The sequence below is a fragment of the Girardinichthys multiradiatus genome, chromosome 23, assembly GCF_021462225.1.
Source record: "Girardinichthys multiradiatus isolate DD_20200921_A chromosome 23, DD_fGirMul_XY1, whole genome shotgun sequence".
Classification (NCBI taxonomy): domain Eukaryota; kingdom Metazoa; phylum Chordata; class Actinopteri; order Cyprinodontiformes; family Goodeidae; genus Girardinichthys; species Girardinichthys multiradiatus.
In genome coordinates this window covers 46,138,447-46,164,863 of record NC_061815.1, presented here as the reverse complement: position 1 = coordinate 46,164,863, position 26,417 = coordinate 46,138,447, and the positions used below count along the sequence as shown (strand labels likewise).

Here is a 26,417-nt window from a genome sequence, read left to right as displayed (position 1 = left end):
AGGTAGGTAGGTAGGTAGGTAGGTAAGTAGGTAGGTAGGTAGGTAAGTAAGTAGGTTGGTAGGTAGGTAGGTAGGTAGGTAGGTAGGTAAGTAGGTAGGTAAGTAGGTAAGTATGTAGGTAGGTTGGTAGGTAGGTTGTGCCGCTATGTTGAAGGCTGTATAAATGTTGTGAACTCATTGAGAAAAAAGGATAGAGTTTTGGTGAGAAATATACAGAGACCTGTTTACCTGTTGTAAGACAGCTGAAAGCTGTAAGACACGCATTTTGCTTCTTAGCAAAATAAAGATAGAAATTAAGAAGACATGTTAAAACCTGAGAAAACATAAGAAAAGAAGCACTAACAGTTAGTGCTCATGAAACTGTGATAAAGTGACAACAGCAGCTCGATAATGAAGGACAAGATATTTCAACCAAAGAATTAGCTAAGGTTCTTTAGATAACACATTTTGTTTCACTTCTATTTTTAAATAAGTGCAACTTTATTTTTATTGTTTTAGGAAGGTTAAGTTCCTACTTGATAGTTTCTTTACTTAAAAAACACAATTCAATGACAAAAGAACATAAAAACTATTACATTAAAAAAACAAAATAGAAACAAATATAGACTTTGCAACATAAAATAATAATTTCGTTTTCTATCTATTTTGCTAATCTCAAATTAAACGACACTTGTTGAGATGTGGGGATCTGGAATATTTTCCTGAGGGGGGCCTGGAAGACTCCTAAATCCGACTCTGGTTTCATTTATGTTAATACACCTTTACATCATATAATATCCTGAAAATATTCATAGGAATTCAATGTGGGTACAATCGTGTTTTTCACTCAAATGACCCAACAGTCGAAACTTGAATAATAAAATACCAGAGTGTTGTATTCGACATAAAAACACATAGGGAAAGAGACGCATGCAACACTACTCAGTGAACTTTGCAAGAGTGCAAAACTGAGAGTAGGTCTTGAGGGAACAGGAAACTGGCTTCCCTCCTCCCCCCTTCAATTCAACCCCCCCACCCAACTCCGCCGCTCTTCCCCTCCTCCCCTTCGCTTTCCTCCCTCGCTCCCTCCCTCCCTCCCTCCTCCGGCACCATGCTATAGCAGGGAACTAGGCAGGCCAACTTGCAGAGTGCAGCTCAGCTTCGATAGCGGCTGCTTCCAACTGGGGCTTCTCGGAGAGCATCGCACTCCCATGTGCGCTGCTGTGCCCGCTGGATGTTGATATCGCGCTGTGCGCCTCGCCAGGAGCCACCATGTCCAATCCAACCCACGACCCGTTCTACTCTTCTCCGTTTGGACCTTTCTACAGAAGACACTCGCCCTACATGGTCCAGCCCGAGTTTCGGATCTACGAAATGAACAAGCGGCTGCAGGCGCGCACAGAGGTGAGTCCGCCGGACGTAGCCGTCACACGAAAACGGGACCCTGGAAGAGAGTTGGGAAGGTCCACAAGGAGGAGGAAGGGAAGAGTAGGGGTTGGACAGCGAGAAAAGCTGTGAAGGTCCGTCATTCAGGAGATATGGATGCCAAAGTGCCAAACATTCCTGGGGTGAAAGTAAACATGCAGCCCTTATTTCAATCTTGTGAGGAGGAGGAACATTTTTGGTAAAAAATAATGAGTAGTGCAGGATGGGCTTTTATTTGACAATTTAAAGTGCTAAATTGCTTTGCACAAGTGTCACCTGTGATCCACCTTAAGCGGGACTCACGGGAAACTCCAATGAAATCAGGATTTGACAGACTTTTAATGCCAGAAACTGTGGTTTCCAAAGGTGATGCGCTTAGAGGAAGCTAAAGACTGGAATTTAAAACATGTAAATCAATAAAAAACTATGACTAGGCTGCAGTGACTGAGGCAAAGTAGAGGTATCACCTCATGTAACCTATTTAATTTCCATACATTTACATATTGCCTGGGTTTTAAATATTTTCATAAAGCGTTTGGTCTCATTTAAAAAAGCCGAAGAAGAAAGAGTTACTCCACTGCAACAAAGACTTTCTGCAAAATCAAAAATCCACCATTTATACAGTTTAAACAAAACATACTCAATCAAAGTGGTCCTGATTGTGAATTTATAATTGCACATGGGGACGAATTAATTTTATGTCAGTCTCCTGATGCTTCAGCTCGTTGGGCGCTAAGCATGTGTTGCTACAGTGTCATCCAGCCTGAACCTTTGGTGATCCCACTGTGAGCTGCACAGCCAGCATCTGTCTGCGGCAGCTGTTCCACGATCACACATGTGGATCTGCAGATAAAAAGTTTATCTGACATGTTTAAAAGAGATTGGCATCTTAAACAAAAAGCAATAAAAAGCCATAATTTAGTTTTAATAAACAAAATATGAAGATTCTTTTTATTACTATTTGCAACATTTTTAAATTACATTGCCTTTCCTGTTCTTCATGCTTCAAGATTTCACCATACAATCTTAAAATTGCAGTTATTTGTCCAAATTGCAGCCTGTACAAAAACATCAGAATACCTAAAATATACACATTTTAAGAGGCCAAAGCAAACTTCATCTCATATTAGTCTAAAATAAAACATACATTTGCCTTAAAAATTCTCTGTTCCTATATATTTTATATATCATGTATTAAATGTCTGATTATCAATGTAATATTTGGCCTTTTGGATGGACTTTCACTGTACCCTCAGCCAGCAGTTCCCCAAGTGGGGGTCGGGACCCTCCTGGGGGTTGCAAGACACCAAGTAAGGGCTGGCGATATGATTTTCGGAATCATGATGGTGAATGGAGGGCCAAAAAGCACAAAATTAAATAAATAAATTTGTCACGAAATAAATAAATGTGGGATGAAGTAAATAAATCCACCATTAAATGTTCCATTAATTAATTTAATATACCATTAAATTATAAAATGCACATTTAAATTATTATCTCATTTCTGTGGACAAAGAGGGGTTCACCAGTCTCTGGCACTGTTATTTTGGGGGTCATAGGCTGAAATGTTTGGGAACCTCTGCCCTAGTCCAATGCCTGATATAGATCTTGACATTGTCTTAAAGCTCAGGAAAAGTGTAGAGACACTGTGGAGATGAAAAAGAGAGAGAGAGTAATATGGAAAAAATTTTTGTTCATTGCAAATCAATATCATCATTGCAATATTCAACAATAATAAGTCAATGTCATGTCTTCCTAATATAATGTATCTCTATTATACACTAAATAATTAGCATATTTATTCAGCTTTAAACATGCAACATTCAAATATAAAAGGTTTCTATTTGAAGACTTTGCTTCAAATTAGTTTTCATTAAATGCTTAAAACTGCTCTCCGCAGTTATTTTGGAATTAGTTTAAATTCAGGCTCCAGCTGAGTTACTGGAGTTGCTTGCAGAATGATGCTCCAGAGAAGGAACTTGCAACTTTAAGCAGACCCACCAAGGCAATGTTGCTGAGATGCAGCAGCAGCCTCAGTCTGATGCATTATTCATACCGAGCCCCAGTGGACCTCAACTCTTGTAGCACACATACCCAGAAACCAAGTGCAATCACCATGCACAGTCGCACACAGTCTCGGATGCATGGGCATGCAGGCACACATTTCCAGACATTTGTGTAGGTCTAGGTGCACTACAGCCTGAACCATTAGTTTCACCTGCAACATTCTATAATTTTAAACTAGTATATTTAGTTTATTTTTTTACTGTTGGCCTGAGTTGCACTTTCTGTTGTTTCATTTCTTTAGTAGTCAGGATGATGGTGATGTATCATATGCCTTCTGCATATTGTTTGGCTACTGAACATAATGAGGAGGAAATTGTGTCCTACAGAAGGTAAATAAAAGCCTTGAGTTTAGATGTTTGTATCCAGATGTGCCATATAGCTGGGTTCAGGCTTTTAACATAATTATATCATAATTATCCTCATGAAAGCAAAACCTAGACACAATTTTACCTAAAATTGCTGCATTTAGTGAAGAAAAAAAAACTGCCCCAACATAATAGAGGGGATATCTTCGTGTCTCGTATCTTAACTAAAATCTTTAGGTGACAAATGTTATAGTTTCCACATGAGGCTGACTTGCTGCAAATGTTGACTTCCTGTAAAGCATAGTTTTCTGCAGGTCCCATAATGATGATGCGTGCATGAGAAGTCGGGTTGCTGCCTCTATTATTACTGACCTGATGCTGTTCTGTTCATCTCCTCTAAGACAACTTTAAAAGCCAGCTCACATTTATAAACAAGACCATATGTGGATAAGTGTGAGGGTCAAGCAATAAATTGGGGTCTTTTGATAGAAATCTGTGTTACATTTAAGGAAATCTCTGAGTTTAACGACAATTCTGCTGGGATTGACTTGCCTAATTAAAGTCATCCGGTAGACATGTATTGATTCTTTCTTTTGCTTTTAATTTTGCCGATCCACCATTCAGAAGGACACTATCCGCTAAATAAGCTATGCATGACAGAATACATTTTGTTTTCCTCTTCAAAGCTCAACACAATTTACTGTGCAATATACTATTTTGACTTCTTGGATCTTTGGTTGGATTTTTCTTGTGTGAATAAGCTGTAATAAAACTTAAATAACTGAAACTCAAGCAGATGAATGTGGCATGAACCAAACAAATCACTTCTGCAAAGCATAATGAAAATCTCCAGCATTTAACTAGATTTTAAAGCTGAAACGATTCCAAGGAGATGTCATATGTTATTTCAGGAAGCATATTTTTGGAACAGAACATCAGTTCAGACCCAATTTTTTAAAGCTTTTCAAAAAGTATTCATATTCCTCAAACCTTCTCACATTTTCTGACATTACAATCACAAACTTTGATGTATTTTATTGAGATTTTATGTGATTGATGAGCCTTAAATAGTGCAAGACTGAAGTGAAATCAAAATGTTACACCATTTACAAAATCAGTTACAAAATAAAAGTCTAAAAACTTTGGTTTGCATTTGTATTCAGCTCCCTTTAACATGCAACCCCCTAAATAAAGCCTAATGCAACCATGTTCTTCAGAAATCACCTAAAATAGAGTCAATCTGTGTGTAATTTAATCTCAGTATGATCCAACTGTTCTGTGAAGGTCTCTGAGCTTTGATAACGAAAACTAGTAAATAAACAGCATCATTAAGACCAAGAAACAGGTTGGGAAGAAAGTTGTGGTGAAGTTTAAAGCGGGTTTAGATAATAAAAAAATATCCCACAATTTGAACCTCTGACGCAGCTCAATTAAATCATCTGAAACTGGAAAAGTATGGTACAACTGCAAACCGACAAAGACAAGACAAAGCCCAAAGTCCACCTAATCTGACAGGCTGGGGAGGAGAGTATTAATCAGAGGAACCCAAGTGTTTAGAAGTCCAGATCTAATTCTAGTAGAGGATCTTTGCCAAGACTTGAATTTTTTTTCAATGATGCTCTCCATTTAATCCGACTGACCTTGCATTATTTCTCAAAGAAAAATGGGCAAAATCAGCCTCTAGATATACAAAGTTGGTAGAGGCCCACCATAAAGTCTCATAGCTAAAATCTTAGGAAAGGTGGTTATACAACGTATTGACTCGAGGAAGCAGAATGCATATGCATGCCACACTTTTCAGTTGTAAAACAAATACAATAAAAAAGGAAAACCATGTTTAATTTTTCACAATTCACAATTTTACATGACTTGTGTTAATACAAGCACCTTGATGTTTGTGATTGTATTTTGACAAAACGTGAAAACGTTGAAGGTGTATTAATACATATGAAAGGCACTGTAGGTGTGTATGTTAAAAGCAAGAAGATATCTTAGTGTTTTTCAGGTAGAACTAAAAACTGCATTAATTAAGATAAAATTGTGTGTGGGTGTTTAATTTTAATATTCAGTGAAATAATTTACATGTGCTCGTTGCTATATTTTCTTGGTCTGATCAACAGAACCATAAGATTGCAAACAAATGCTTGATGTGGTGAAAGAACTGGCATTACTGGCTGCAACAAAAAGCTCAGACTACTTGGCAACCTGCTGAGGCCAAAATGACTCAGGACTATTGTGTTTCCTGTTGCTTTAAGTTGGTTTTTCATCGTTTTCTTACTATTTCTCAGTTTGGCACAACCTTTTGGAAAAGGGCTAAAAGAGTTGAATGATGTCTAGTTTTTTAAATTCCTCCAATTGTCCTGTTCATAATGGACCAATGAATTATGCTGCCACTGATGGCTGGAGAAGACTTACAGATCACATAAAACTATAACTACTAATAAATAATTAGAGGTTGTTTTTTAGATTGTTGTACTACTGTCCAATCAGAGTTTTTTTGAGCAGAAATCTTTATCCGGGAAGTGTTTATTTCATTAAAGATGTGAAGTTAACAGGAGGTTGTTTTGACAGTATAAATGCATTATAGTTTTTACTCATGTCTGTTCTCCGTGTTTTGACATTTAAGTTTGACTGTACATATATTAACATCAAGGTTTGTTTCTTCAACAAAAAGTGTATTTGTTTAACTGGATGTGCCTGTGGGTGGAGACTATAAATGTAAAGTAAAGCTAAAACTAATGATTGCTTATGTATTCAGTTGTAGGTAAACTGCTCAACAATACTTCTGTTTTCTGTTTGTGATAGTATGCTTAGAAACTACAGCCATAATGTTTGGAGTTTGTCCAAAAATATAATAATAATGAATTGTAAGTTAGTTGTTTTTATTACAATTAATTTTATGCTGTGGTTGTTAGTGCTGCTGTCTTTAGTAATTATGGTCCCTGATTGAAACATTGACTAAAGCAGTTCTTTGTAAGGTTTGCATGTTCTCCCCTGTGCATGTGTGGATTTTATTTGAATACTTCTTTCACATTCCCTTCTTCCCAAAAATGCTCACTTTTTGTTCATTGGTGTTTCTAAATTGACCTTATGTATGGGGATGTGTTGTTGTTTAACTTGTCTCCTTGTTGGTTCTTTAAATTCACCAGCAGCCTGTACATCGCCTCTGTCCCCATGATAGTGGGGATAAGCTGCAGCCACCCTGCAACACTGAATGCAGTTTTTCGAGTATTGATATAATGCATTACTAAACAGTTAACTCTTCATTAATCTATTTAATACCTTTGTCAATAAGAGCCAAGTTTGGAGGGAGCTCAAATCTAGTGCGTAAAGGGGCCGGTCACAAACAGTCAGGTCCTTTATGTGTCCTTATAATTCTAGGTTTTGCTGATTAACACGAGAGTTCTGCTTTCATAGAAGGAAAACATAAGCAGTAAACAATTTAATATTCTGAGTCATTCGAATATTAAAAACTGTGACAATAGAAGTTCAAACCCAACAAACTGAATAATGTTTCATTCAAAAAGGCAAAATAAGGACTTGAATGCAAAAGTCCTTTGAGTCTTTCCAATGATAATCTTCAATGTTGTTAAACAGATATACTTTATTAAGTCTTTTAAAAAGTAAGTCTTTATAGTCAGTTGCACTAATGATTAAGTTGGCCACACATGATTTAGTCAGGTTGTCTTTTAGGAATTCTGGTCCTTGTAACCTCCATAGAGACATGTTGAAAACATCCAGAAACTTTACAAAACAGTTCTTAAGCCTGAGAAAGGTGAAAAACTTGGTATATTAAAGGTAAATTCAGGAAAAGTCCACAAATACCTTAGACCCCATTATACTGTTATATACCTGCCGTGAGTTTTGGTGGCATAGGAAAATACGCTGCCTTATAAATAGCAGTGCAGCATCTTCTTTGTGAACATCTCAAACTGTCACATATGCAATTTTATCAATGGCCAGCACACAGATTTGACATGCTAAGAAAGGAGGATAAGAAATGAGTATGCCGTGCACACTAAATACATGCGCTACTACAGCTGCTAGGTTTTACTCAAATATCACAGTAGTAATTCGATGTCAACATTAATCCTTATGCTATGCTATGCAGGGAAACGTCCTATTACCTCAACATACTGAATGCTTGAAAAGGCTCCAGCTAACAGCAGGCTGTACTACTGTCTGGTTAATGCAGGTAATTATTATTTGCCCATCTGGGGGCACTCATAGAGTATTGAACTTTCATCCCCAGATGGTCAGTTGATCCTTAAATCTGGATAAGAAAAATAAAAATGAGACATTGATGTCACAGCAAAAGGAACTTACCCAGCTTTGACAAAGTAGATCAATCATCTCAATAAATATACACTGCCCAAATTGGCCCTTCAAAAACGACTTGATGTTTTACAAAATGCCCTTACTTTTTTCACGTTTTTACCTATGTAACATGCATTTTTGTATGATCACTTGCTTTTAGCTGTTCCAATGTCCAGGCTGGTTCACAGTTGATTGAGCGTTGTAGCCCGTAAATTATGGAATAAACTACCCCTACACATGAGACAGGCTTCAACTGGATCTGTTGCAGTTGTTTTTAAATGTGCTATATAAATAAACTACAACTTGAATGATAAGAAACATTGTGACAGCAGCTTAAAGGACAACAAGGTATTTATTTTAATTGTTCTCTTCATCCATCAACCTGTTAATTTATTCATGCTTCATTTCATTTCACTTAAAACCTGACAGGTGCTGATTTAATTACATCATCTCACTGGGTCCTTCCTTTTCTAGAGAATTAACAACACCTTTTGCTTCTTTTAACTGTAAAAGGTTTCTTGAGCTTGAGACATTGTTGAAATAGCTGGAGACCTTTATAGCTGCAATTCTAAATTTATTTAGAAGTTTTTACTTTGTTGGAATAAACATGAGGAAATTATGCAATAAACAAAAATACATAAGGAATAACGTGGTAAATAAAAATATTGCACATTTATGTTATCTGATAAAAATAATACTCTTAATTTATTCCTGTCCATTAATTATGAACACTGTGATATGCACTGTTGGGTTTGTCAGTTTTGTATTTTTAGGGGAGACTGTCCTTGATATGCAGATAGATTGTTTTGTGTGTATTGTTCTCAGTAACAACCTTTTTACCTGCACTGTAGTCTTATGAAAATATGGTCTAAGAAAATCCAGCAGCACAGCTGATCGCATGTTTGTCTGGGATCAAAGCTCACCTTTGAACTGAAAACTCTTTAGCTGCCACTAAAACAGACCCTGGTCCTGTGATTACTCAGGGTCTGTTTCTATCTCAACCTTATTACCTACTCAATTCATACTTATTACCTGCTTGGCTGTATTTCTGCGCCAGACTGACTGCTATCCCATTACCTTCATTTTAGTGAACGTGAACCTTCTCTGACCTGGCAATCTAAACAGGCTGTGATGTAGGTTTGATGCCATACATACGGTATGACCACATTGTTTCTGTGCTGTCGCACAGAGGGCAGAGACCTCCAGCGTTTGGAGGCAGCCACGCTGATTTGTGGGGGAATTTGACACTTGAGCGTATGCAAATGTACAAAGGCAGATTAACATTCAGAGGAGGAGCTTGGTCGACCTCAGCTGGTGCGGGGCCATTAGCATAGAGGGCATTAATATTCAGCGGCAGGGAGTGGAGACGCAGAATAACACTGTAAGTAAAACTAAAACACAGAGGGTGAAACAGAGGAAAACAAAAGCAGTTTAATGGAGCCGCTGCCATAATACCTGCAGGGCTGCATTCAGAGGCTTCACTACTGCTACAGACAGTGGGTCTAATGGTCACACTCCTCCTCAGCAGATAGACATGTGATCAGTAACAATGATTGGCAGGCCTTTTATTGGATTCTTGTGTCTATTGCACATAGTTAGTCTCATTCTCATTATTTAAATGGGCCTGCAGACCTGACTCACTGGCTTTGCGGTGAAACTGGGGAAACTGGAGTGTTCATTATGGTAAAATCCCTTGTTCCTGTCGGGAGCAAAGTGGATCTGTTCCCATGAGCACGAAGTGTCAGATTGACATGAATAGGCTTATGGTGTAGAGGTCAAGTTGGCAGTGAGCTGTTAGGTTCACAGGGAGAGATTAAAGATGAGCCACCTAGAACACTGCAAGAAATTTATGTTTGAGAATCTACCTTCTAAAAACATTCTGTACATATTGGCTTTAATGGAGACTTTCACTGTCCGTACTTCATAAGAAAAGCGACATGTATTCAATCTGATATCACTGTTGTACTGGAAATAAAAACACTGTAACACCCACCCAGAAACATCTGGTTCTTGTCTTCCGCTGGGGAGTGTACAATCAGCGTTCAGTCAAAAAACTGCAGTAGCCCAGATATTCACTGGCTACAGCTCCAGTATGCAGTGATGTAAACCTGACACCTGGGAAGACATGCTTACATCATACAGAAATTAGCTTTTAAAACACATCTACAGGCAAAAGAAGATATGCCAGCAAAGAAAGAGATGCAATTGACCCGTAAAACAAGGTTCCATGGTTTCCTTTAGCTCTTTCTAGTAATGCACTTTCTCTAGATTCTCACTGCATGATAACATAAGTAAACATAAGTAAACATACCATGGGATTTATTAAAAAATGCAAAACTAAAATGCACACCGTAATTAAATTGCTTTCATTAAAAATAGAAATCAACAATTCTTGCTACTGCTGCTAAAACAACATAAGCTTTTTATTATCAGAGTTAAAATAATGTTAGTTAAAACATTTATATGTTGGTATTTTGGAAAAAAAAGAATGTCATAGAAACATTCGTTAAGCCTAAAATAACAGATTTAGATTTAGTAATCTTTTAATTTTACCAATATGTTTTGTTTGACTGGAGGTAATGTTAAACATTTGAATTGGTCCAGCCAGATTGTCAGATTTAAATCTGATCAAGAATTTCTATGTAAAAGATTAGGGTGATGGCATAGTGGCCTTCCAACCTCAAAGACTTCACCAAAGTTAAATTGTCAAAATACCAGTGGAAAACTTCAAAAACCTGGTTAGCAATTATGAGAAGGTTTGATTATTGTAGGGCCAATAAAGATTTTTCAGATGTTCATCAAGAAAAGTATAAATTATTTTCAACATGCCATTTTTTTTAATGAAAAATAAAACATTAATTCATCCATGTCTACATACTGTATGTGTGTATGCGGGGAAGAGCTCCTGAAGCTAGAAGTTTGCAGGTAAGACGACACTTTGTTGCTCATGGCTGGACACGGACATGGCACCAGACGTGCACACAAACACAAACCAACACATAAGGAATCAGCGGGGAACAAAGGAAACAAACGGGCTTAAATACAAAATTGGACAGCAGGGGGAACCAATGACACACTTGACCAGACAATCAGGGGAAAACACAGAACAGGTGTAGGCTTGGGGTGCAGGGAGACAGAAAACCAAGGACTAGACCAGGTAAAATAAAACACAAACTCAAGAACACAGGCCGTGCTGTGTCTCCACTGAGACAGGCAGAGAGGGTGCGTCCTCGTACCCCTCAGGAACAGGAAGTGGAGACAGGTCCAGCACGAACTCCTCCGGAACGGGAACCAGGAATGGAGGCAGTTTGTCCTCAGAGCCCTCCAGGACAGGACCGGGAACAGGAGCAGGAAGTGGAGGCAGTCCATCCACGAGCCCCTCACAGACAGGAACAGAGTGTGAGGGCGGCTCGGCTTTGGACCACTCTGGAACAGGAACAGGATCGGGTTGTGGAGGCGGTTCATTCAAGAACCCCTCCGGAACTGGACCAGGAACAGGATTATGAGTCGGGAGCACCGGCGATGGCTGATCAGGAGCGAAGCCATGAGCCGGAAAACCGTGTCGAGCTTCGATGGAGAGGCGGGTGGAGGAGGGAGCAGGAGATCTCATAGAAGCGGCAATTTCTCCCAGGGTCATTTGTCGCTCGGCCTCAATGGCGTGGTGAATCCAAGGATCAGGGAAAAAATCCCTCCTCGCCTCGAGCCAGTCTTGGAGGCTGCCAGCTATTTCCAGCCTTCTCCATGGGGAGCTGGGAGAAGTTACCAGGTGAAAAAAATAATTTAGCCATAACCTCATCCCTCTTGAATTCCCTTACCATTCCTCCCGCTTGGTCCCGTTGGCTGGTTCTTTCTATCATGTGGGTTTCTGTAGGACCAATATGTGGGGAAGAACTTCTGAAGCTCGAAGTTTGCAGGTAAGACGACACTTTATTGCTCATGGCTGGACACGGACAAGGTACCAGGCGTGCACGCAAACACAAACCAACACATAAGCAACCAGCGGGGTACAAAGGAAACAAACGGGCAGCAGGGGGAACCAATGACACACTTGACCAGACAATCAGGGGAAAACACAGAACAGGTGTAGGCTTGGGGTGCAGGGAGACAGAAAACCAAGGACTAGACCAGGTAAAATAAAACACAAACTCAAGAAATCAAAACAAGCAGGTATGACAGTATGGTTTTCTAGTTGCGGAGGGGCTTGTCCATTTAACCTAACATCTGTATTTTTGATCTGTGGGAGGAAGCTACCCAGAGAGAATCCACATATGCGAACATGCAAACTCCATGCAGAAAGACCATAGGTGTTCTTCTCTTTATAGAGCAACATAGGGAGTTTATCAAGCTGATATCAGCTGTTTTGCGTTGGCTATCTGCTTGGGATGCCAGCTTGCAGTATGCTGCTTGACAGACACGCTACTCGTAGCCTGCCATTTAGTTTTAAAACACGGTTAACGTAATAAAATTAATGGGCTGAGCTCCTTTAGTTTCCACAGCATACCACACGGGGTTTTTTTTGACGAGAACGTTTTTCAAAGAGACATCATTTTTTTAGACGAGGGAGAAGTGTATGAGACTCCTTTAAGCCAGCTGACCGACAGTGTTCAGCAACAGTTGGGGGAGGGGCAGCATTCCATTACTGTGTTTCATTCTGCCGGTGAAACCTACAGTTACTCAGGCACCTTCTCTTGCATTTTATTATGATGGAAATTTATTTTGCAGTTTTGAAACCGAAAATTTTAAAATCGTGTTATTCTTAGTCCTGGTGGTTTTGACTTCATCTGTCATGCCAAAAATACTTAATTTAACTGTTTCCCAGAAAGTCATGCTTATTGGAAATTTTGGGCTTTTACAATCTTTAGTCACTGTCATGCCTTAATATGTTTAATATTTGGTACCAAAGAAACTTAGGGGACTCACACTGTTAATTTCAGTAAGAAAGAGTCAGTCCTCTAAAGTTACCTGATAATCGGTGATGTTATTATCAGAACAAGCAAAGCACCAAAACATTTGGTTCCTGATTTCTGTTTGTTGTTTCTAAAATTATGGAAATTTCAGGTTTCTATTGAGTAACTTTTAGCTTGCATCCTTTGTAATTGTTGTGACAAAAAAATCACTCATTTTAGGTATTTCTTCTAAACATTTAACACAAAGAAAGAAAACAGTTTAATAGTAAATTAGATTTATAATTTTATTTTAGAATTTAAATTATAGATATTTTCAACAAAGAAATGGACCTCCCACGCTGTGATAATTTTGGTTAGAGCATGTCTTTTTCTTTGCTACAAATGTATGATAATAGTAGAAAAAAAACAAGTAAAACTAATGCAGCTTTTACAAAACAAGGAAGTGTAGTTTTTGCTGCTATCTTAATCTAGAGATTAACCAAGAGACCTGATTAAAACTGCTTTGTTATTGATTAAATCTAAGTAAATACACAAACATTTTTTCTTTAACTTTGTTTTTTTAATTCATTTATCATCCCTGAAAAACGAGATTAAAGTTTCAAATGTGTTATTACTTGAAAGTACATTATTTAACAGGTGCTCATAAATGTTTGTGCCTATTTTCATAAATATTTCTTTTATTTTAATAATCTGCAGTTTTAATTTAAAGATGCAAACAATCCTTAGCGGTGTTTTAGTTTAACTGATAAACATTAGTCAGTTCTGATTTTAATGATTCAGGGATCAATTAAATTATTGCTTTAATTGTATAAAAAGATGTCACTTTACTATGTGCTGATTTTCCCTCCTTTACATTAAATGGCAAAACAAAGAAAAAGTAACATAGTCTGAATATGTCAAACATGTCTGTGTTTACTTCGCTTCACAGAATCAACAGCATTATTTTTATTTATTCCTCTATCAGCGGAATCTCTAATATGCTCCTTTTTTATGATTCAAGGCTTATTGACAAAGAGCATCCATCTGCCTTTGTGGGACTGTGAAACATTGCTCAGTGCTCCCACATTAAAAACAAAGACATTTTGTATTTTCATAATTTGGCCAGTCACTGAAAGGACTGAATCACATTAATCCTGCGTCTCTTCATCAAGTCCTTGGCAACATTCGTCTCGCTAAATTAAAGAATAATAGTGCTAAAAGGTGAGCAGGCAGGCTGATCATTTTAAAGGGACAAAGTAACCTTATCCATAGAAAGCTGGTGTCAGAGCTGAATACCTCCTGCCTGTTTATTGTTTTTTTTCTTAGAAAGATGTTTTTGGTTGTGAAATCTCTGAATAGAGACAGAAATACATAAAATTCAATTTACCGTCTTACATTAAGTTTGCTCTCCTGTTTTATTTTAAGCTATGGATCATATTTGAAAATAGTATGGGCCTTCATGATTAATCAAAAAGACACACAAATTTATTTATTTATCTTTTGATATTTCAAAGATGTTACCAACAAATAACACACAGCTTGTATCTACGCCTTGATTTTCCATTGGATCCTAAAGCTGTTCTCGACAGGTCACTGCCTCTGTCTTGTAGAGATTTGCCGCATACAGCAGCACTGACAGTATGCTACTGCATTGATATGTGACCTAATATTTTAAACGATTATTGAAGATTTGGACTAAAAATAAATCATGTATGAAAGAGGTGACTGACAAACACTTTGAGAGTTAAAATTTATTTCCTTTTCTGAATTACAGTGAATGTCATGGCAATGTTTCAATTTACCTCATAACTGTATTGTTGCTGTCTGAGTAAAAGTTAAGAATGAAAGTAGGACAGTCGTGCTTCAAGTGGCCCTGATGATCCCACCATCAATAGATGTGGCATTAATTATATATTTTCTTATTTTTATTATTCCATCATCTAGTTTTTTAATTATTCATATTTTTAAGAAGAACGAGGACATTTTTTTTATATTAATAAGGACAAAGATTTATTTATTGTCAGTCAAGGATTCTTACACTAAATTTCAGATCATCAGTGAAATCACTGATGATCAACATAACCCAAGAACTAAACGCATTATTAGTCAAACTAAGGTCTTTTTCTAATAATTTAAGTAGAACGAAACATAAAGCAAAGGTAAAAAGATGCTAATGCTAACTCCACAACTACTACTACAGGCTAAAAGGAAAGGTTTTTGAATGGGGAAATAAAGGTTTGAAGTACTAATTGAACTGACTAAAGTCCAAGTTTTGTCAAGTGTTTATCGGTCTCTCAAGCACAAAAGGAAATGGGTTTGCAGCCAAATTTTCACCTACCTCTGATCCGATAATTTTTAACACTAGAACCATAAGGGATGGAACTGGAAAGAGCACCTTACTGGGTCAGATTTAGTTATTTATGTAAAATGATTTATGTTTCTCCTTCGGTGGTTCCATCACCGCCATCTCTAGTTTAGCTGCAGGGATAATTGGCTTTTTAACTTCAAGTTCAGTTTTCTCTGCCTGGAGGTCACTCGGAGACTGGCTGCTGTCAGTTCTGCCGCAGGTTCTTGAATGTCTTGATGGTTCCTCACTTTGATACTAGTAGTCTAGTGCACGCTGGAAAAACAAAACAAAAAACCTTTCAGGATCTTTACACAGAATTACATAAACAAGTGTATGATGCAAACAGAAACACTTATCACAACCGAATCTCAAGGTTGATCAGGCACCTCTCCTGATCTGATTGGACATGGCTTTTTTAAGTGTTGCAATGGTTCTTTCTTTCTTCGAGTCAATACCTAGTTCTGCTCCTTCGTAGCCATGGCATGGAGAAGGAGACGTCAGGAATGCTTATCAGCCAATTAGAGTGGACATAGGGTAAAGTTAGAGATTCGACAGCAATTAAAAAAAATGATTATATTGGTTTAACAAGCACTAGCGTTAGGATATAAAGAGACCTCACTCAGTTTCATAAACATTAACAGTCTTCCATTGTGGTCATAATATCTATTTCTGAGTGGAGCTTTTTTCACATTAAAAGCTGAGAACATGTCATCAGTTCTATTGAATAATAAGTTATGACTTATTATGGATTACTTCAAAACTTTTCTGAAATTCAAATTTTTATAGAAAACAACCTCTGACATTTATAGACAGATATTCTAATAAAACTCTTTTGTAGCACAAAAAATGTAAATATCATAAAATCATTCATAGTTTGGAGATGCACGTCCGGGAATTAGAGTTTATTTTTACTCAGTCTAAAAGGTCTAACAAGGACATTTTGTAGTGACCTTGGAGGGAAAGAGTTCTTGTAGTTCATCAAATCTGATGTTTTTGTTTAAACTACAGTGATCATGCTAGTGGCTCTGATTTAAGTCTTATAAATTCAGTGTTATTGCTCCAAATATTAATAAATGTTCAAAGTTGATAACATTGTACAACCTTCCAATTAAACATTCTGCTTAAAGTGACAATAGCAGCATATCCTCCTGGCTTTTATAATTTCTGTCCATATATGAAATAATTTATCAAAAAGGTAAATCATTGCATTGTCCTGGTGTATGTATGCTGTCAAACAATGTTCCCAGAAACTCATATGAAAATGTATCTAAAAAAGGAAGGAGCTCTGGTGAAATCACGAGCGTCAGTCACATCCAGCAGGATGCTCAGACAATGGACCCACCTTTTTCCTGGCTCTTTCCCATGGTTCCTTCCAGGCCGCTCTGCCGATGAGATAACAGAGAAGACAGACGTGCCTGTAGTCAGTCTATGTCCTGTTTGTTTTCTCTGTTCGGCATGGTTGGCTAGAAACACAGAAGGTCACAGGTTGAAATTTTGGATCTGAAACACTTTGTTTTCATATATTTTGAAGAATCTTTGAGTAACACATTGAAAACTTGAGCTGTGGGGAATTCATTCTTCATTCTGATACACGGGTTATTGTGTATTCTGATACACAATAAGCAGAATTCTCTTTTTGAAATCCCAAAATAATTTTTACGTTTTAAAACTCTCTTGATGGCTTATCTGCTAAACAGATAATCAATTAAGTTAGGTTGAGTTGTGTTATGGATTTGCTGGAAGTTTGCATTTTTTGTTAGATTGTACACTAATGAAACACTAATATGGCTCTAGCATTACTTTAGCTAGAATTGAACTTCTTTACTGTTTTAAAACATTATGTCTGTTTTAAAAAATAGTACTGAATACTGACATGGGACTGAAAATGAATTTAAATTATATTAGAGATTGTAATGCATCAAATAATCAGCCATTCTTGGGCTCTACCCGGAAAGGTTCAATAATCATATCAGAACTAAAATCTCCTTCTTTTTTTGGTCTGATAACAAAAGAAACAACAAGCTGCATGCTGTTTAGTAAAACTGACAAATCTTGCTTTGATGCATAAATGAGGAAAATCTTGTAATCTTGTCATTTTCTGTTGCATTTAAACTGTCCTACCTAAATATAACCTACAGCAGATCTTTTTTCTTTAATGGTCAAAGATTGTTTATTTAATTGTTTGAATTAGAATACAATAAAAATGAATTTTAATGTCTTATAGTCTTTAGAAAATTTGGAAACTGCCAACATTTTATGTGGTGGCTCAGACCTTAAAGAAAACTAGAGATCTTTAACAGTCCGTAAAAGCCTCACAGATTATGTTCAATAATAAAAAAAAGAAATCGGGCATGTCCACAGAGACAACAGCAGCTATTTCAGGCTGCACAGCTTTACTTCTGTTTAAATGCTTACATCAAAATGCTAATGGTGCTATTAAAAAGCTAATGTTCTGGTCAGTGTTACAGGTATCAGATAGCATAATACAAATAAATAAAACAAAATCCCAGTGAAAGGGTTTTCATGTCTGTTAATTCTTCTCTGTCTCCCACACAATGTGAGTTTAAAATCTTAACTTGGGCATAGTAAACATTGTCCAAGTCACTCATCTTGTTTAATTTATTTACACAAGATAAATAAATTGAAGAACAGACAGAAATATTTTCTAGCTGCCTATTCTTAGTCACCCTCATCAGCTTTGTTAACTGATCAAAGATTGATCTTCATTTCAGTCAGTTGAACAATTACCAATTCAGAAGGTGTATGCGTAGTGGTTTGACACCGATTTGTATTGTTGCGTGCAGCTTGGCTCATAAAAAGCGATGCAACTACTGCTGCATATTTTCAACAGTGAAATCAGTAAATGCAGAGAAGATGGTTTTACTCAAGGGAAGTTCCACCAGCAGCCAGACTCTACTTTGTGCTAGTTTCTGGCTGTTTCATCATTTTGCTGATCAGCTGTTTGAGTCTAATGTAGTTTTCCACATAATTGAGCTGAGCTTATTAATTCTGACTAAGGATGGAGATCCACTATGGACTGCTAATTTATTTCTTCACTACTGATATTCTTAGGGAAACCTACTCTGCATGCACCTTTCTCTGCAAAATCCTAAGTTGCACCTGTAGCTCAGTTTCTGCAGTGCTGATGTGTCGCTGAAACACCTCGGAGAGGTTGCACAGCAGTTGATCTTCCCACTTTCCAAAATCTTTGTTTTATTTTTGTCTTATTGTATATGTTTTAGCAGTGACTTAAAAAGGTTTAGAATAGATTTTGATAAAACCTTTAATAGAGAAAGAGGAGACCACACACAGACATGAGTTTAAAGTCTAGAGCAAGATGTGCAGAATTATTTCCTATTTTATCTTTGTGAAATTGTGCACTGTGAGATTGCTCTTATAGTTCAAACAAATTATCTTGAAACACTGGCACAGTAAATGTGGATTTTGAGTAATATCAACAATTAGCCTCTCAGTGGTAGAACATTAGACTAATTTGTAATCCAGTGGAGTTGTGTTTACTATTGATCTTGTTTGATTCATGTGGTCAGATGAAGCTGAAATAGTTTTTAACTGTTGAGAAAATTCTTAGCTGCTTTGAACAGGTTCACTTCAAACACAATGTGAGGAATGTGAGGGTAAAACGTCATGATTGAGATAAAAATAAAACACTCTTCATAGGATTTAGCTACTGTATTGCTAAACCACATGAACATTGTATGTATGAGATTTCATCATTTCAAAATCTTGTATTTTTGAAATATTAACTAAAACTGAAGAGAATCAAGTGAGTTAAATTGTAGCATGCTAAATTATTGGAAACATTTCTATTACAGAATTGCCTATGAAGAATGATTTACAATGCTTATTTACTTTTTTAGATTCATTGGCAAATTAGCAGTATTGACAATAAAATGTTTACAGTAAAATAAAACAGCCAACATTGCAGAGTTTTTTTTTTCTGAAAATACAGTAAAATTCTCCAGGATATGGGACGTAGGGATCTATAAAGAAAACATGACTAGAAACTACTCATTTGCTTCTTTACAAGACAGAATATAGCTCACTAATATAGATTACCTAGAATCTAGAATAGATTCTTATATTTGCCATTAGTGGGATTAGTGCAGTTATGATTAGTAACTTCTAAACACTCGTATTAACTTTAAACAACTTGCTCTGTTCTCTGTAGATAAAGTCAATTCTTACCTTACTTGCACAATTTCCAAAAGTTACTTTCAATTCCAAATCCAACATGTTTCTTGACAGATGAAAGTGATCAAAAGATTAAACATCTTTGCTGTAAAAGGTTTAACCCTCCTCTTATTTGCTGATGTTTCCTTCCTTTTTTAACTGGCAGTCTGAAGGAACAATCAACATACCTGTATAAAATATACAGATTTCCTTCTAGAAATCTGTCAATTAAATTTATGTTTTAACATCTCCCTGTTGAGGTTTGCTAACAATAACCACTTTTACACCGATTACTTGTGTTGTCAGTATCATCTGTGCTGTGTTAGGGTGTGCTTACAGATTGGAAACATTCTGGATTTTTACCTTCTCAACGGCTGATCACTAAGTAGAAAATCAACCAGTACTGATCCCCAGCCAACTTCTCCTAGATTTTGCTATAATTTCTTTATTACATGCCTCTTTTTTGGGTTCCATCGCCACCATCTGGTAACTAGCCTTTCTGCCTGGTTTTAGTTGCTCACTTTGGTTTTTTTTATTTTAATTTAATTTTTATCCAGGTTAGATAGTTTTTTTAAATATGCCAAATGTTTTTAAATATTAGGTTGTTGAAAAATTAGATCTTTTTTAGTCAGTTGCTTAGTTTCTGTTGTACAACATCAGACTAGTGCAAAGGGTTATATTACAGATCATGACCAACACATTGGTTATGGAAACACATCAGTTATTATTCTTTGTCAGTAGTTTAAAGTTTTTTTTTAAATCTCAGAAGTAGAGTAGTTTGGAAACTATTAGTTTAAACTGATTTAATTCTGATCAGAAATTGAAAAACTACCAATCCTTTAAATTAAAGATGCACCAATCATGCCAGTATACTGGCTCATAGTGATTTCTAGTTTACCTTGACTTCGGACCTCCCTAATCTGATGTTGCCCATTTCCAATTTTCCATTAATTCAATTCAATTCAGTTTATTTATATAGCGCCAATTCACAACACATGTCGTCTCAAGGCACTTCACAACAGTCAGGTTCATACATTCCAATTAATCCTAACCATTGAACAGTGCAGTTGGAGTTAGCTTTTTATTCAAATTGGATACAAAGTTTTTCTATCTAAGGAAACCCAGCAGATTGCATCCAGTCAGTGACTTGCAGCATTCCCTCCTCCTGGATGAGCATGAAGAGACAGTGGACAGTCACTGGCGTTGACTTTGCAGCAATCCCTCATACTGAGCATGCATGTAGCGACAGTGGAGAGGAAAAACTCCCTTTTAACAGGAAGAAACCTCCAGCAGAACCAGGCCCAGTGTGAGCAGCCATCTGCCACGACCGACTGGGGGTTTGAGAGAACAGAACAGAGACACAAAGAGAACAAAGAAGCACTAATCCAGGAGTCCTTTCTATGGGAAGGAAAAGTAAATGTTAATGGATGTAGCTCCTTTAGTCGTTTCACCTAAAAAGAAAGAACAGATCAACTCTGAGCCAGTTTTCAAGGTTAGAGTATGAAAAAGACCACATATAATTAGTTACAGTAAAAGCTCAGTCAATTGCTATATCTAGGAGAGAGAAAGTGTTAAACACTAAAAGACAGGGCCATGTGGATCATCGGTAGAGGGTGAGCATTAAGTTGTTGCCAGCAGAAGCTCGGACAATTCCCTTCTCCAGAAAGGTGTCACAGGCAGACACAGAGCCAGGCCAGGTGTAGCTTCTAGGAAGAGAAAAGAGAGAATAAAGTTAAAAGCTGAAATAACAGCAAATAATGCAAAATTGGAGAGTAGTGTGAGGATGTAGCAAAGAGGGTGAAAGTGGTCATTATGTTCTCCAGCAGCCTAAGCCTATAGCAGCATAACTACAGAGATTAGACATTTATTATTGGTGCAAACTTTGTTTTAAATCAACAATTTAAAACACTTACATTGACCATAAAGGGAAAAAATACTGTTGCTAGCTACTTTCTAGAGGTTACCCTTTTAAAACCCAACAGAAAATATAGACTGAAAAATATGTTGTTTTGATGCATTTAAAGAACAGGTGAATAAAATCAGATTTTATAGTATATGACCTGCTGCTCAACATTCTAAGCTGATCAAGTTGGAAATTGACCAATTTCAGTCACTGGTGGACTGGTTGGTAAAACACTGCCCTAAACCTGTGTTTTCAAAGACAGGTTGGAGACCACCACGGGATTCACAAGGTAAATTTAATCCTTTGCGAATCATTAATAAGAAGGCATCTGTAGTATTTATCTGTAGCTTTTTTGTAAAATACTAGATCATTTTTAGCCCCCTAATGTTGGATAAAAATAAATAATTAAAGTAAACAAAAGATTATCAATATTTAAAAATTATTACAGTTAAAGCCCAAACTGCTTTTACCTTTTTTCATTAAACTTTTATTGATGATCTTTTATTTTTTTGGGCAGAAATACGTATTTTTTATTTGTAACATTAGCTTGATATCTTGAGGAAAATATTCCGTCAATAAGCCACTGTCACTCTTCAGTGTTTTTCTGCAGCATAAGTGACTTTATTGCTGCTGTAGGAATCAATCCGGCTCCATTCTGGGTGAAAGCCAGCAGTCTGGAATGTTGTCTGCTGTCATTTTTCAAGCTTGTTCTGAATTGCGTCGCTCTCTTTGAAACGGCAGACAAACGACTTCTGTGTATTTACTCTGACCTTTCCTACTGTACGTTGTTACTCTATGGCATGTATGTGGACAAGCTCTATGACTCCTGTACGTGAAGTCTGATGCATTGAAAGAAAGGAACAATGGGAGAAGAAGAAGAAGAAGCCCGACTAAATGGGTAGATATGAAATTAAACTTGGGGAATTCTTCAGTGACTTCCTTTGGAGAGATAAAGTTCATTTCTGGTGGATGTGTAGAGGCTGTTCAAGGGCAATGACTTTCTCCTGCTGCATTCATTTCTCTTCATTTCCATAATGTGTGGCAGGTGGCTGTATGGTGGCCAAATGCAGCAGCATGTATAGTCTGCCCTCTACACCCATGGGAATAAACATGTTGATGTCTAACATTAGTATGTCCTGGGTCTTAAAAATGATCACAGCAATGGTTGTATTTAGAGAATTTCTTCACTTTGTCATTTAAGCACCGCTAAAGATACATTGCCAATGAGGTAAACGTTTATTCTCTCAGGGATTTCTGTCTTTTTATATTTATGTTGCATCTCACTCAGTGGTTCTGGGAAAATCACAAAATAAAGCAGTAAGGCCTATCCAAGTCAGCCCACCTTTCTCATTCTTTACCTAACAGATATTAATAGTAGAGTTTGAATTAAATTGGTTGTTTTTTGGGGTAAACTATTAAAATTAAAATTAGCATGATCAGCATCATCAGTAAGTAAAGGAGTCACAATTGTATTTAAAAAATCAAATTTGGAAAGAATAACACAAACCTCAACTTTTTTTCAATAAATAGACTCATTTTTAAAATGTGACTGTAGATATTGTAAGCATGTGAAAAAGCAGCTTCAAGAGCTACAAATCATCATATTTTTGTGTGCATTACTTGCAAAACTGTGCAGGATTATTATCTTTACACATTATTTCATTAAACTAATAAACCTGGGTTTTCATGAACAATGTTTTTTGATACTTTTCAAAACCATCCACAGTAAGAAGAGCAATGAAAGTACTTAGTACTATCACCTGGCTACAACTCCGACAATGTCTGCGCTCAGGTGCGGAAGTCCTCTAAACTGCACGCAGCTATGAGTGATGTGAGCACAGTTGAAACACTCAGGATTCAAAATTAACATTCAAAGCAAAGTGCTACATTTATGAAGCCAGAGATAACTTTTTTTATGTTTTGTCCCTGCAGGATTAATTGGAACCACATTGAAATCTGTTTTGAGACCAGTTATGCGCAAGCTTAGCCTGCCACCTTTTTTATCAAGTCTTTATTAGGAAGAGAAAAATGACAGACAACGCAAAGAATAAGATTCAAACAACAGAAAAAAAATTCAAGCCATGGAAAATAGTATTACAGTTTCAGTACGCAATAAATACAAAATGCCAGGTGTATATACACACAAAATACTATTTACATGTGTTTACATGTGTGTGGATGTCACTTGAAAAATGGAATTTCCCCTCGGGGTGAATAAAGTTCTATTCTATTCTGTTCTTCTTTTATGTTATTTATTTTTTCTATTCTATTCTAATGAAATAGCGAGGTAATTGACATCAGATTTGTAAAGCTTTCTGTGCTATGCTATGTGCTAAGTTATGATATGTAAGATTTTGTGAAATTTGTGTTACAGCAGCAGAAACTCTGTATGTGTAGAATAATTTTGACAGGAATATTGAGAACTTACTTTTCAGTCATAGTGAGTGTACCTAGAGATGGAAAATATGGACAATAGTTTAGGTGATATGGACTATGAATTGTATTACAATATTTATTATAATAATTAAAGTGATGGCAAAATAATAAAAAAATAATAACCCCTTTTTTGGTCACACATCTTTTACTTCATACAGTCAGAGTTTAAACAACAAATACTACAATAAAAAATCAAATGTATTCAGTATAAAAATGGGCTTCTGCCACAAAAAATTTATTGATGACCCTCTCATGGAACCAACAGCTGAAAAAAATGGTTACATATTGAAACATTTTTCCAGAATGCCGTAAAATTGTGTAACTATGATCCAACTTCGATAGCTGATTTCAGAGCACTGATCAAATCAATGTAACATTGTTTCTCCATGGTTGTCACACTTGACATTGATGTCAACTTTAATTCACTTAAGATACAGGTTTGTAAAATAGATTCTGCAACATTTAGCAAAAAATTTTGTTTCCCCTTTTGTCCAAGAAAGCAATGTGTAATAATAGGAACCTTTGTCCCAACAGATGCTTCAACAAATCTGAACCAAAATGTCTGAGAAGGAAAGCAAATCATCCCTTGAAGAGAAGGTCCCAATGATGTCTGATTCCTCTTCTGAGAGGTTGACAGAAACTTCCTATAACTTCTTAGTGGCGTACTCGTGCTCCAACCAGAATGCCTGCCCTGATATTGACCCCCTTTGTAAATTACCCCAGCAAACATGTTACAAAAATTACATGATGTAATTTTTGTCTCAAAACATTTGGTTACTGTAGGATTGGTTACTTCACATAAAATCAGGTGTCAGTTTACCATTTTCTCCAGTTGAGCTTAAGAGCTCACAGCCAGTTCTTAAATATGCCCACTTCCTAGCTAACACACTGAATGTAAAAAGAATCACTTTGCACCAACCTTGCTGAAATGTGTTGCCCTTTTTTGCACAATGAAAACAAATCTTTGTTGAAGCATTTTTGAATTCTTTGTCGCAGTAATTTTTTTTTTCACACACCAGTTAGCTGCACCACAAACTATTAGAAGGTTGAATGGGGTTTCAGACCCTGGTAATTCTCCAACGGTCTCTAGACACGTGTACACTCTTGAAGGCTTTTCTGCCACAAGGGGCTGAAGCCAGTAACAAAAACATTCAGACTGACAAAAGCTCCCTGGGTAACTGGTCCATGTTAAACAGAGGAATTGGTTTGTTAGAAAGATATGCAGAAGAAAAAGTGAATCTAAGCACATCTATATGCATTATTCTCTAAGAAAGCACCCTGGTTTGTTTGTGAATGTATGCAACACTCAAGGGTATTTTTGAGTGGTTTCATGAAACTCTGACTGCCTTTCCACTTTGTATGGATGTTTCTTTATGCCAGGACTTAACCCTCAGCTCCGTTGCTATTTACTGAGGATCCTTACTATGCTGTCCCTCCAATCCTCTTGATTCCCTGTAAATCTCATGGGTCTGGCCTGTGCTGGTGATTTGTGGTTGGCTAGTGGGCTATTGACACATTGATGAATCCCCCTCAGATGGGGTGCGATTCATTTGAATCAATAGAGCCTTATCGTCTGACGGCCGTCACGGCTGCGACTGTGACAGTTCACCTAAGGTCCCTTGGAGTCAGCCTGATTTGTTGCTTTTGACAACAAACATCGTCATGCCATGTGGTTCGTCAGAGAGTCCACGAGCGTGAATGAAGGCAGGATGTTGTCTGTCACTGGGTAGCAGCAGAGAGGACGGGAGACAACGAGAGGGAGACGGATGTGAGGAGAGGCAGAGAAATCTGAAAGTAAAAAGGAGTCTAGCAACCTATTGGAATGCATAGTAATGCCGGCTTAATTTTTTATTGTAAATATTTGCCATTTGCAACTTTATTAATCACCAGTCACAGATTGAAAAGGTCCTTACAGTTTACTTTATACAAAGCTGAGTCTCCTCTGAGGTTGATTTAGCTCAGATGTGGGTCTCACTTGGCTTGCTGTGCTGTTATCTAGCCTCTAGTTTCTCTTCTCTTCTAGATATCGACCAAATCTGGCCAGTCCCACCGCACAGTTTTCCACATTTTGTAATTCAGTGTCACACCAGCCAAAGCTGCAAGGAAGCTCCACTCTGGAGGGTTAATGGTTGCCGATTCTAAGTAGGACTTCACGTTGTTGTAGTGGGAGATATTTAATTGCATTTGGACTTGGGATCCGCCCAAGCCTAAATGTAGGCTTGGGATGATCACTGGTATCAAGGTGTATACATGTTTTTTAAAAAGGCTTCCCCCCACAGTCATGACCATTGGGCTAACTGGTCTCTAAATGCTGTGTGTCTCTGTATTGTCCTGGGATGGGCTGGCGACCTGTTCAGGGTGTACCCTGCCTCTCGCCAAGTAAATAACCCCAACGCTACCCTGCATGGAAATTGGGTATAGACAATGAATTGATGGTTTGTTCTATGATTTAAAGTCTGCCTCCTGCTGCTGCTGCACACTGCTGATCAGTTGGCCGAAAGCTTATGAAAAAGACATATGCACCTGTTTTAAAATAGTCTGATTTCGAAAAAGGTCGCAGA

The 26,417-nt window shown here is 37.2% G+C and overlaps 1 protein-coding gene across 5 annotated transcripts in view; it reads left to right on the top strand.

Moving 5' to 3' along the window:
- The first annotated feature begins 1,091 nt into the window (after window positions 1-1,091).
- Window positions 1,092-26,417, top strand: part of ldb2a (LIM domain binding 2a) — a 124,026-nt gene continuing 98,700 nt past the window's right edge. For all 5 annotated transcript variants that reach the window (XM_047353923.1, XM_047353922.1, XM_047353920.1 and 2 more), the window contains exon 1: window positions 1,092-1,383. In XM_047353923.1, the coding sequence (XP_047209879.1) occupies window positions 1,252-1,383 (132 nt within the window). In that variant the 5' untranslated portion in view covers window positions 1,092-1,251. The remainder of the gene's footprint in view (window positions 1,384-26,417) is intronic.